This window comes from Phalacrocorax aristotelis, chromosome 23 (assembly GCF_949628215.1).
Source record: "Phalacrocorax aristotelis chromosome 23, bGulAri2.1, whole genome shotgun sequence".
In the NCBI taxonomy this organism is placed as follows: domain Eukaryota; kingdom Metazoa; phylum Chordata; class Aves; order Suliformes; family Phalacrocoracidae; genus Phalacrocorax; species Phalacrocorax aristotelis.
The window spans coordinates 1,403,278-1,415,843 of record NC_134298.1 but is presented as its reverse complement, the minus strand read 5'-3'; the positions used below and the strand labels follow the sequence as shown (position 1 = coordinate 1,415,843).

The following is a 12,566-nucleotide window of genomic DNA, read 5'->3' as shown; positions in this document are numbered from 1 at the left end:
TTGCCATGCTTTTCTTTTTTTCCTGCTTCCTATCTATGCCATCAGGAGCAGTCTCTTCCTCCCACTGTTGTTCCCTTCAGAGGACGGTGGGCAGTGATGTCAGGTGGCCTTTGTGCTTGTGTACCTGGGAACCAGTGGCAGGTTTAGAGCCATGGGCAGAGCACAGCTCACCAAACCTCCTGCCGTAGCCTCAAATGTACAAGGAGTCCCCACGGTCTGCGCGGGAGGAAAGCCGTGAATGGGAGCTACTCTGTTGATGACCTGCTGTGCTGGTTTTGGCTGAGAAGGGGTTAATTCTCCTCCGGGGTGGGGGGTGGGGGTGTCGACAACCTTTCCAGCTTCCCACGCTCTGCCGCGTCGGCGGGAGGCTGGGAGGGGCAAGGCCACGGCCGGGGCGGCTGACCCCGACTGGCCAATGGCATGTTCGTTCCATACCATGTGACACCATGACCAGTATATCAAGGGTGGGCAATCTGCGGCTCAGAGGAGGCATGGCTTTGGGTCGGCGGGCGGTGAGCGGTTGCGTCGCGTGCGGTTTGTTTTGGCGGTTCATTCCCCTCCCCTCTCCCCTCTCCCTTCCCCTCCCCCCCACACCGGGTTTCACGCCTCTCGTTGTTCTCTTTACGTTGCATTTTTGTTGTTGTTTCTTTTAATTTTAATTATTTCACTGTTCTTATCCCAACCCACGAGCGTTACCCTTCTGATTCTCTCCCCCATCTACCGGTGGGAGAGTGAGCGAGCGACTGTGTGGGGCTGAGCTGCCGGCTAAACCACGACACCTGCTCTCTTCAGCTCTTTCTGACTCTGCTAGGAGGAGTCCTGAATGACAACCGGTGACAGAGGAGAAACACCCACTCCCTTGGCTGCCTCAGACCCCCTCCACCTTGCATTTCTTTCCCCAACCATCCAGCCCCTCACTGACTCTCTTTCCCAGCCCGTTCCCTCTCAACGTCTCACAGGCAGGTCAGTGCAGATGATCTCGGCTGTCTTTGTAGGCCCAAATTTCTGAGGTTCAAGCACCAAAGGCTGTTCTCCACGAGCGGTAGGCTTCAGGGGAGGAGGGACCTAGGAGAAGGGGCCCAGTACAGTTCTCTTCTCTTGGCAGCCTGGCAGGAGGCCCTTCTGTGCAAGGCTGAGCTGTGGGCAAAGGCCCTCAGCACTCCCGTGGCAGCCCTATTTCCCCTACGCGCCCAGAGATCTGCACCCAAAGATCCTCTTTCTGAGAGGGGCTGGGGTTGGTGGCCTGAGGGAAAAGAGAAGGTGGTGAGAGAGCTTCTGCCATGGAACTGTTCTTCCCTCGCGCGCCAGGATGGGATTGTACTTGCCGTGAGCTGCAAAGAGAGAGCATGGGCTGTTCTGGTCGGTGCTCTCTCTACAGTACCATGGGAGGAAGGGTCAGTCGCTCACCTGTGTCTTCTTTTAGGCCCATGCAAGAAACCTTTTTTGTCCTGGAGGTGCTCGTTCTGATGGGAGGTGGGGATGTGCAGTCCGCCAGGCACCTCAGCCTTGCAAATCTGTGCAACCACCCGCTGGGCCGCACGGGGCACTGCATGGTGTGGCAGAGGAAGAGGGGATCTGCCCTAGCTATCGTTGCCCTTGGATGTTCTCACTGATTATTCACTCGATTAACACCTGGCTCAGACGCTGGTGCCGTTGGTGGAAGTTTGGGGATTTTTTGATCGTGGGAAGGTTCGTACAGAAAGCAGCCTTCCAGCTCTTCAAGGAGTTAGTCAGCAGGACCCCCTGGGAAGAGGTCCTCAGGGACAAGGGAACAGAAGTGCCGGCAGACCTTGGAAGGTGCATTCCATAGAGCACAGGAGCTCGCAGTTGCCAGGTGTAAGAAATCAGGCAAGGAAGGGAAGAGACCAGTACGGCTGAGCTGAGATATGCTGGTCAAACTAATGAGCAAGAGGGAACCGCGCAAGCAGTGGAAGCAGTGGAAGCGGGGACAGGTAAGGGATGCAAAGAATAACTAAAGGGCTTCTACAGGTACGACAGCCAGAAAAAGAAAGCTAAAGAAAGTGCACCCGCCCTGCTGAACAAGAATGGTTGCCTAGTATCAAGAGACGAGGAGAGAGCTGAGGTACTCAACAACTTTCTTGCCTCAGTCTTCGCTGGTAGCCTCTCTCCTCAACCCTCTCAAGCCAATGGACCGCAGGATGGAGACGAGGGGGCTAAAGCCCCTCCCACCACCTGAGGAACCGGAACATCCACAAGTCTATGGCACCTGATGAGATGCATCCCAGAGCCCTGAGGGAATTGGCTGGTGTAGCTGCCAAGACACTCTCCATGGTCTTGAAAGGCCATGGCAGTCAGGTGAAGTCCCTGGGGAGTGGAAGAAGGGAAAGAGTGTGTCCATCTTTGAAAAGGGTAGAAAGGAGAACCTGGGGAGCTACCGTCCTGTGAGCCTCACCTCTGAATGGGGAGGGGGGTTGCGGACTCTGCGTTACACATAGTCTCTGCCACTCCTTCCTCTTCACGCTGCTCCCCTGCTCCACGGTGGGGCCCCACCCACGGGAGAAGGTCCTTCACAAAAGTCTCCAATGTGGGTCCTTCCACCGGGCTGCATTTCTTCACGGGCTGCTCCACCATGGGTCCTCCACGGGGTCACAGCTCCTGCCAGAGGACCTGCTCCAGCGTGGGCTTCTCTCCGCAGGAGGGCAGTTCCTGCCAGGAACCTCTTCCAGTGCAAGCTCTTTACGGGGTCACAGTGTCCTTCACGGTACATCCACCTGCTCCGGGGTGAGGTCCTCCGTGGTCAGCCCACGACCTGAGGGCAGGAAGGGCATGAGTGGAACCTCACACGCTTCGTGGGGCGCTGTGTGCCTGAGATGTTATTGTGCGCCAAGCAGTGCCTCCAGGAGTTCCTTTTCTGCTCCCAGGAGACCACGGATGGATGCCAGGATTTAGAGCATTGCCTGCGGCTGAAGGCCAAGGTCCAAAAGGAACTTTCAAAGTATAACTGAAAAGCATAACTAGATGTTAGCATTAACAGTCATTTGCGCCACAAGGCATCTGCGCAGGGAAGGTGGACAGCTGAAACAAGCCGTGAGGGCCTTGTGAGGGTGTTGGCTTCGCAGGGAGTGTGGCCGATACTAATCCTGACTTGTGCATTACCTCAGCCCTGCCTATCTGGAGAGCAGCTGGGCCCTGCCAGGTGCTGAAGGGCTATATGAGGTCGCTATCTCACCTGCCTGTGCCCATGTGTACCGGCCACGGGCTCTAGATGGTGTAATGCAGTGGAGGGGAAGGTGGAGAGGAGGCTGTGGGCTGTCCGTGTGCATTCTTGTCTTCCCATTCCCCACTCCTGCCACCCTTTGCAGCCATGCTCTCGCTGATAGCCATTGGCTGTGGAGTAGCCAGGGTTGTCTTTGTTAGCTCCAGGGGAAAGGACACACACCAAAATCTACTGCGGTGAGTCCCACCCTCCCCTTGCTCCACCTCTTCCCTGAGCAGACTGGAAGAGCTGCCGCAGAAGGAAGGAGGACTCGGAGGCCCAAGCTTGGATGCAGCACAACTTTAATGAGTCCGAAGAAGAAAAGGAGGTGGTTCACAGAGAGCAGCCACAGGGGCAGCCACTAAGATGCGGTGGAGCTCCTGCAGGGTGTCCATCTGCCCGCCCTGCAGAGGGAGGGAGGCCAACAGTTCCCCGCTAGGCTGGTGTGGGGAGGCGGTGACAGGAAAGGTAAAGAAGAGAGAGAAGGGATTAGAAGAGCAAAACAGTGGCCCGAGGAGGTGAATACAGTGCCCTGAAGCTCTGTCTCCTGTCCAGCAGCACCATGTTCTGAGGTCTTGGAAGTTCTTGGCCAAAGTTGTTGCCAGCCGCTTTAGCAGGGTCGACATCTGCTGCCACAGTAGCGGTTCGTAATGCAGGAGAGGTCAAAGCCCCCGGAGTTGATGGGCACTCCATCACAGCTGAGGATGCTGCCAACAGCAGCGGAGGTGGAGGAGCCCACAACGGTGTTCTGTGGGAAGGAGCTGAGGATGGGGCCGGGCAGGGTCACCACCACGGGGGAGGGCTCGATGACGACGATGGAGTTCTGGCACTGCCTGACACAGGGCTCATTGCAGCTGTTGGCCAGTGGGGTCGGGCCACAGGGCGAGCAGGGCTGGCAGGGCTGGCACTGGTCGTAGCAGGACATGTCTCTGGTCCAGCGGTGCACCTGGGAGAGAGGGCAGGGAAGAAGCAGAGCACAGGGATACATGAGGGGCAGCACTGCACCCAACCACAGTGGAGCCAAGGCACCTCCTGGCCCAGCACGCGCTGCCCAGCCCAAAGGCCACGAGCCACCTCAACTAAGTCCCAGCCCCTCTCTCGGGAAGACCTCCTCTCCCCTTCCCTCTCCCATGAGAATCAGTTCCCAGCCCTGGGCTAGGACAGCCCATATCGGCTGAGGCACCCATCGAGGAAAGACCTGATCCTGAAGGAGGAGGAAGAGGAGGAGACGAGGCTTCACTCTCACCTGATTCCCAAGGAGAAGGAGGCGAGAGAAGTGGATGAGACGACAGAGAGTTGGGCTGCCTTTTATAGTAGACCTGCATTGCCTGAGGCCCAGAGGCACCCTTTGGGGAAGTAATAATTTTCTGACAAGCTCACGTCAAATGCGGACCATCCCGGCTAATGGTACGGGCTGTGTCCTGGCTTCCTGCACTGCTGCCTTTTCATTTCCTGGCTTACGCCACGTGCTTTCCCAGATGAAGGCTTCTGTAAGTGCTGGGATGAGAGGCCTGAGGATTTCCAGGATAGAAACACGTCAGCGCAGGCAGAAGACTCAGATCAAGTGCTGGCGGCCTGCCGTGCAGGCAGGTGATGATGTGCACCTGGGTCATACCTGTGGGCTTGTTTGTGGCAAAGTTTGCAGGAAATGGGCATCGCTCTCATGTTTCTTGTCCGGATGCACAAAGGCTCCCATGTGAGAGGTCGTGTCACATCTAGCCCCCAGCATCTGCTCAGCAGAGTCCACAGTTGCTGATGTGGACTTGGTGATTGACGGTCGGACTTGGTGATCTTTTGGGGTCTTTTCCAACCTTGACGAGTCTATGTTTTCCTGGCTTGCGTTACGTGAGCATACAGATTTTTGCGTGCTCCCATGGAGGCATGCACGAGCACACGTCGGTCAGCCTGTACTTGTGTGAGCCTCATCATGGGGACGTGCGCAGGTCACAGCAGGGGGACTGTCCCGTGGTGCGTCCAGGAGAACTGCAGAGCAGCACGTTGCCCTTGCCAGAAGGAGCCCATCTGCAGCTGAACGGTGGTGCCTTTGGCCTGGCAGAGAGCTGCTCAGAGAACCAAAATGCAGTCCCTTGTGCCCTCTCGCGTCCTCCCTTTCTTGCTTTACGTACGGGGAGAAAGAGCAAGAAAGGCTGCCCGCCTATGCAGGCCGTTATCCTGGCATTGTATCCCCTGACGAGGCAGTGTTGCTGGTGACTGGGCGGGACAGAGGCTCCTCATGTCCACGCCAATGCCACCACTCAGCCTGGTGCTGAGTGAGGCAGGGCCTACGACCTCGCACCGAGTGGGTACTGGAGTGAAGGGACCAGGGTCCAGATGATGCTCTGCTGTGAGACGTGGGACTGACTTTCTGGGTGGCACAGGGAGAGTCAAGCAGCTGAGGACGCCTTTGGTGTTGAAGCACCAGGAGTCCCATGCTCCCCACAGAAACCTGAATCTGAGGGCACAGCACCTGTGTCTAGGAAGGCAGGGACATGTGCTTCAGGGCCCAATTGCAGAAACTCTGCTGCTGTTTCATGAGGGAGGTCAGGCAAGTTCCCTCTTTGTGACAGAGGCTGCAGGTACCTTGTAAGGGACCTAAGTGCGTCCTCCACCCTAGTCTGCCTTGTCTTTGCTCCAGCTTAGAGGCAGTGTAACCGAGGGCCACCCTTCTCCCTTTGTTGACCTTGCTGAGATCATGTCCAGGTGGTGCTGCTGGGAGGCTTCAGCCAGGCCTGACTGCCCTTCCCATGGGAGCCGCTTTCAAACTCAAGTTCAAGGACATTAGATAGCTGTCATATTAGAGCACTTATTCAAAATCTTTAAGCGTGAGGAATAATACCATTTATCTTAAGCTTATTCAGCATTCCATCCATGCCTTACTGAAGCCTGGACTGGTTCCTCTCTCTTGGAATTCGTATCCCTCTAACTGTGCCTCATACTCCCTTGGACCCACTGCAGCCTGTTTCTGTGGCAAGGCTTTGGGAGGTGGGGGAGAAGGGTGCAGGGGTGCCCCCTGTGAGAAGAATCCAGTGGCTACCGCCATGTCTGACAGAGCCAGTTCCAACCGGCTCCAACACGGACTATCTGCTGCACAACGCTGAGCCCGTTAGCAATGCTGGCTAACACATCTTAGAGAAAGGGCAAAAGACTACACAGGAAATGAGGAATGGAGAGAGTAAACCATTTGAGAAACAGTCCCGCAAACACCAAGGCCAGAGGAAAGGGAGGAGGAGGAGGAGGAGGAGGTGCTTCAGGCAATGGTGCAGAGATTGCTGGGCAACCTGTGGGAGAGACCACGGTGGAGCAGATATCCACATGGAGGATCCCGCGCTGGACCAGGAGCCCATGGAGGACCCCGTGCTGGACCAGGTGGATATCCCCTGCTGGAACTGTGGCCTGTGCAGAGCCCATGCTGAAGCAGGCTCCTGGCACCAACTGCGGGCCCTGGAGGACCCCCATGCTGGGGCAGTCTTATCCAGAAGGACTGCAGGCCGTGGACTGGACCTATGATGGAGCTGGTCTTGAAAGACTGCAGCCTATGGGAAGGACTCATGCTGGAGCAGAGAAAAATGTGAGGAGAAAAGAGTGGCAGGAAGGAACTGTTGTGTCCTGCCACAACGCTCCCCCATTCCACATTACACTGTGCTGCTTGCGGGTGGAGGAGAGAGAGAGCCATGAACGAAGGAGGGAAGTCGAGGCTGTGAAAAAGAGGTGGGCATGGAGGTGTTTTAGAGGGTTTTGGTCTGTTTTTCACCATCCTGCTCTATTTGTAATTGGCACTATGTTAAATGAATCTTCCCCAAGTCGAGCCTGCTTTAAGGGTGACAGCATTTGGTTAGTAATCCCCCTGTCTTTACCTTGACCCACAGCCTTACTTTCACCTTACTTTCTCCTTTCTATCTCCTTCTGTCCTGTGGAGGAGGGAGCGTGAGAGATCAGCCGGGTGTGTTTGGAAGCCAGCCAAGGTCTTCCTGGTTCTGCAACAACTATGGTAATTAGAAGTGCCATGTGTGCTTTTTACATTGCCATGCTTTTCTTTTTTTCCTGCTTCCTATCTATGCCATCAGGAGCAGTCTCTTCCTCCCACTGTTGTTCCCTTCAGAGGACGGTGGGCAGTGATGTCAGGTGGCCTTTGTGCTTGTGTACCTGGGAACCAGTGGCAGGTTTAGAGCCATGGGCAGAGCACAGCTCACCAAACCTCCTGCCGTAGCCTCAAATGTACAAGGAGTCCCCACGGTCTGCGCGGGAGGAAAGCCGTGAATGGGAGCTACTCTGTTGATGACCTGCTGTGCTGGTTTTGGCTGAGAAGGGGTTAATTCTCCTCCGGGGTGGGGTGGGGGGTGGGGGGGTGGGGGTGTCGACAACCTTTCCAGCTTCCCACGCTCTGCCGCGTCGGCGGGAGGCTGGGAGGGGCAAGGCCACGGCCGGGGCGGCTGACCCCGACTGGCCAATGGCATGTTCGTTCCATACCATGTGACACCATGACCAGTATATCAAGGGTGGGCAATCTGCGGCTCAGAGGAGGCATGGCTTTGGGTCGGCGGGCGGTGAGCGGTTGCGTCGCGTGCGGTTTGTTTTGGCGGTTCATTCCCCTCCCCTCTCCCCTCTCCCTTCCCCTCCCCCCGACCCCGGGTTTCACGCCTCTCGTTGTTCTCTTTACGTTGCATTTTTGTTGTTGTTTCTTTTAATTTTAATTAATTCACTGTTCTTATCTCAACCCACGAGCGTTACCCTTCTGATTCTCTCCCCCATCTACCGGTGGGGGAGTGAGCGAGCGACTGTGTGGGGCTGAGCTGCCGGCTAAACCACGACACCTGCTCTCTTCAGCTCTTTCTGACTCTGCTAGGAGGAGTCCTGAATGACAACCGGTGACAGAGGAGAAACACCCACTCCCTTGGCTGCCTCAGACCCCCTCCACCTTGCATTTCTTTCCCCAACCATCCAGCCCCTCACTGACTCTCTTTCCCAGCCCGTTCCCTCTCAACGTCTCACAGGCAGGTCAGTGCAGATGATCTCGGCTGTCTTTGTAGGCCCAAATTTCTGAGGTTCAAGCACCAAAGGCTGTTCTCCACGAGCGGTAGGCTTCAGGGGAGGAGGGACCTAGGAGAAGGGGCCCAGTACAGTTCTCTTCTCTTGGCAGCCTGGCAGGAGGCCCTTCTGTGCAAGGCTGAGCTGTGGGCAAAGGCCCTCAGCACTCCCGTGGCAGCCCTATTTCCCCTACGCGCCCAGAGATCTGCACCCAAAGATCCTCTTTCTGAGAGGGGCTGGGGTTGGTGGCCTGAGGGAAAAGAGAAGGTGGTGAGAGAGCTTCTGCCATGGAACTGTTCTTCCCTCGCGCGCCAGGATGGGATTGTACTTGCCGTGAGCTGCAAAGAGAGAGCATGGGCTGTTCTGGTCGGTGCTCTCTCTACAGTACCATGGGAGGAAGGGTCAGTCGCTCACCTGTGTCTTCTTTTAGGCCCATGCAAGAAACCTTTTTTGTCCTGGAGGTGCTCGTTCTGATGGGAGGTGGGGATGTGCAGTCCGCCAGGCACCTCAGCCTTGCAAATCTGTGCAACCACCCGCTGGGCCGCACGGGGCACTGCATGGTGTGGCAGAGGAAGAGGGGATCTGCCCTAGCTATCGTTGCCCTTGGATGTTCTCACTGATTATTCACCCGATTAACACCTGGCTCAGACGCTGGTGCCGTTGGTGGAAGTTTGGGGATTTTTTGATCGTGGGAAGGTTTGTACAGAAAGCAGCCTTCCAGCTCTTCAAGGAGTTAGTCAACAGGACCCCCTGGGAAGAGGTCCTCAGGGACAAGGGAACAGAAGTGCCGGCAGACCTTGGAAGGTGCATTCCATAGAGCACAGGAGCTCGCAGTTGCCAGGTGTAAGAAATCAGGCAAGGAAGGGAAGAGACCAGTACGGCTGAGCTGAGATATGCTGGTCAAACTAATGAGCAAGAGGGAACCGCGCAAGCAGTGGAAGCAGTGGAAGCGGGGACAGGTAAGGCATGCAAAGAATAACTAAAGGGCTTCTACAGGTACGACAGCCAGAAAAAGAAAGCTAAAGAAAGTGCACCCGCCCTGCTGAACAAGAATGGTTGCCTAGTATCAAGAGACGAGGAGAGAGCTGAGGTACTCAACAACTTTCTTGCCTCAGTCTTCGCTGGTAGCCTCTCTCCTCAACCCTCTCAAGCCAATGGACCGCAGGATGGAGACGAGGGGGCTAAAGCCCCTCCCACCACCTGAGGAACCGGAACATCCACAAGTCTATGGCACCTGATGAGATGCATCCCAGAGTCCTGAGGGAATTGGCTGGTGTAGCTGCCAAGACACTCTCCATGGTCTTGAAAGGCCATGGCAGTCAGGTGAAGTCCCTGGGGAGTGGAAGAAGGGAAAGAGTGTGTCCATCTTTGAAAAGGGTAGAAAGGGGAACCTGGGGAGCTACCGTCCTGTGAGCCTCACCTCTGAATGGGAAGGGGGGTTGCGGACTCTGCGTTACACATAGTCTCTGCCACTCCTTCCTCTTCACGCTGCTCCCCTGCTCCACGGTGGGGCTCCACCCACGGGAGAAGGTCCTTCACAAAATTCTCCAACGTGGGTCCTTCCACCGGGCTGCATTTCTTCACGGGCTGCTCCACCATGGGTCCCCCACGGGGTCACAGCTCCTGCCAGAGGACCTGCTCCAGCGTGGGCTTCTCTCCGCAGGAGGGCAGTTCCTGCCAGGAACCTCTTCCAGTGCAAGCTCTTTACGGGGTCACAGTGTCCTTCATGGTACATCCACCTGCTCCGGGATGAGGTCCTCCGTGGTCAGCCCACGACCTGAGGGCAGGAAGGGCATGAGTGGAACCTCACACGCTTCGTGGGGCGCTGTGTGCCTGAGATGTTATTGTGCGCCAAGCAGTGCCTCCAGGAGTTCCTTTTCTGCTCCCAGGAGACCACGGATGGATGCCAGGATTTAGAGCACTGCCTGCGGCTGAAGGCCAAGGTCCAAAAGGAACGTTCAAAGTATAACTGAAAAGCATAACTAGATGTTAGCATTAACAGTCATTTGCGCAGGGAAGGTGGACAGCTGAAACAAGCCATGAGGGCCTTGTGGGGGTGTTGGCTTCGCAGGGAGTGTGGCCGATACTAATCCTGACTTGTGCATTACCTCAGCCCTGCCTATCTGGAGAGCAGCTGGGCCCTGCCAGGTGCTGAAGGGCTATATGAGGTCGCTATCTCACCTGCCTGTGCCCATGTGTACCGGCCACGGGCTCTAGATGGTGTAATGCAGTGGAGGGGAAGGTGGAGAGGAGGCTGTGGGCTGTCCGTGTGCATTCTTGTCTTCCCATTCCCCACTCCTGCCGCCCTTTGCAGCCATGCTCTCGCTGATAGCCATTGGCTGTGGAGTAGCCAGGGTTGTCTTTGTTAGCTCCAGGGGAAAGGGCACACACCAAAATCTACTGCGGTGAGTCCCACCCTCCCCTTGCTCCACCTCTTCCCTGAGCAGACTGGAAGAGCTGCCGCAGAAGGAAGGAGGACTTGGAGACCCAAGCTTGGATGCAGCACAACTTTAATGAGTCCGAAGAAGAAAAGGAGGTGGTTCACAGAGAGCAGCCACAGGGGCAGCCACTAAGATGCGGTGGAGCTCCTGCAGGGTGTCCATCTGCCCGCCCTGCAGAGGGAGGGAGGCCAACAGTTCCCCGCTAGGCTGGTGTGGGGAGGCGGTGACAGGAAAGGTAAAGAAGAGAGAGAAGGGATTAGAAGAGCAAAACAGTGGCCCGAGGAGGTGAATACAGTGCCCTGAAGCTCTGTCTCCTGTCCAGCAGCACCATGTTCTGAGGTCTTGGAAGTTCTTGGCCAAAGTTGTTGCCAGCCGCTTTAGCAGGGTCGACATCTGCTGCCACAGTAGCGGTTCGTAATGCAGGAGAGGTCAAAGCCCCCGGAGTTGATGGGCACTCCATCACAGCTGAGGATGCTGCCAACAGCAGCGGAGGTGGAGGAGCCCACAACGGTGTTCTGTGGGAAGGAGCTGAGGATGGGGCCGGGCAGGGTCACCACCACGGGGGAGGGCTGGATGACGACGGTGGAGTTCTGGCACTGCCTGACACAGGGCTCATTGCAGCTGTTGGCCAGTGGGGTCGGGCCACAGGGCGAGCAGGGCTGGCAGGGCTGGCACTGGTCGTAGCAGGACATGTCTCTGGTCCAGCGGTGCACCTGGGAGAGAGGGCAGGGAAGAAGCAGAGCACAGGGATACATGAGGGGCAGCACTGCACCCAACCACAGTGGAGCCAAGGCACCTCCTGGCCCAGCACGCGCTGCCCAGCCCAAAGGCCACGAGCCACCTCAACTAAGTCCCAGCCCCTCTCTCGGGAAGACCTCCTCTCCCCTTCCCTCTCCCATGAGAATCAGTTCCCAGCCCTGGGCTAGGACAGCCCATATCGGCTGAGGCACCCATCGAGGAAAGACCTGATCCTGAAGGAGGAGGAGGAGGAGGAGACGAGGCTTCACTCTCACCTGATTCCCAAGGAGAAGGAGGCGAGAGAAGTGGATGAGACGACAGAGAGTTGGGCTGCCTTTTATAGTAGACCTGCATTGCCTGAGGCCCAGAGGCACCCTTTGGGGAAGTAATAATTTTCTGACAAGCTCACGTCAAATGCGGACCATCCCGGCTAATGGTACGGGCTGCGTCCTGGCTTCCTGCACTGCTGCCTTTTCATTTCCTGGCTTACGCCACGTGCTTTCCCAGATGAAGGCTTCTGTAAGTGCTGGGATGAGAGGCCTGAGGATTTCCAGGATAGAAACACGTCAGCGCAGGCAGAAGACTCAGATCAAGTGCTGGCGGCCTGCCGTGCAGGCAGGTGATGATGTGCACCTGGGTCATACCTGTGGGCTTGTTTGTGGCAAAGTTTGCAGGAAATGGGCATCGCTCTCATGTTTCTTGTCCGGATGCACAAAGGCTCCCATGTGAGAGGTCGTGTCACATCTAGCCCCCAGCATCTGCTCAGCAGAGTCCACAGTTGCTGATGTGGACTTGGTGATTGACGGTCGGACTTGGTGATCTTTTGGGGTCTTTTCCAACCTTGACGAGTCTATGTTTTCCTGGCTTGCGTTACGTGAGCATACAGATTTTTGCGTGCTCCCATGGAGGCATGCACGAGCACACGTCGGTCAGCCTGTACTTGTGTGAGCCTCATCATGGGGACGTGCGCAGGTCACAGCAGGGGGACTGTCCCGTGGTGCGTCCAGGAGAACTGCAGAGCAGCACGTTGCCCTTGCCAGAAGGAGCCCATCTGCAGCTGAACGGTGGTGCCTTTGGCCTGGCAGAGAGCTGCTCAGAGAACCAAAATGCAGTCCCTTGTGCCCTCTCGCGTCCTCCCTTTCTTG

General features: G+C 56.6%; 2 protein-coding genes across 2 annotated transcripts; both read right to left on the bottom strand.

The window, feature by feature from the left end:
- Nucleotides 1-3,827: 3,827 nt before the first annotated feature.
- On the bottom strand, nucleotides 3,828-4,505 carry LOC142067775 (feather keratin Cos1-1/Cos1-3/Cos2-1-like). Its single transcript, XM_075116728.1, has 3 exons — nucleotides 4,448-4,505; nucleotides 4,326-4,328; nucleotides 3,828-4,144 (listed from the first exon to the last, which is right to left on the bottom strand). Exon 3 carries the CDS (start codon nucleotides 4,140-4,142, stop codon nucleotides 3,828-3,830), a length of 315 nt encoding a protein of 104 aa, XP_074972829.1. The 5' UTR covers nucleotides 4,143-4,144; nucleotides 4,326-4,328; nucleotides 4,448-4,505.
- A 6,555-nt stretch (nucleotides 4,506-11,060) lies between these two features.
- LOC142067759 (feather keratin Cos1-1/Cos1-3/Cos2-1-like) lies at nucleotides 11,061-11,738 on the bottom strand. The gene is made up of 3 exons (XM_075116700.1): nucleotides 11,681-11,738; nucleotides 11,559-11,561; nucleotides 11,061-11,377 (listed from the first exon to the last, which is right to left on the bottom strand). The coding sequence occupies exon 3, from the start codon at nucleotides 11,373-11,375 to the stop codon at nucleotides 11,061-11,063; it is 315 nt and encodes a 104-aa protein (XP_074972801.1). The 5' UTR covers nucleotides 11,376-11,377; nucleotides 11,559-11,561; nucleotides 11,681-11,738.
- Nucleotides 11,739-12,566: the final 828 nt, after the last annotated feature.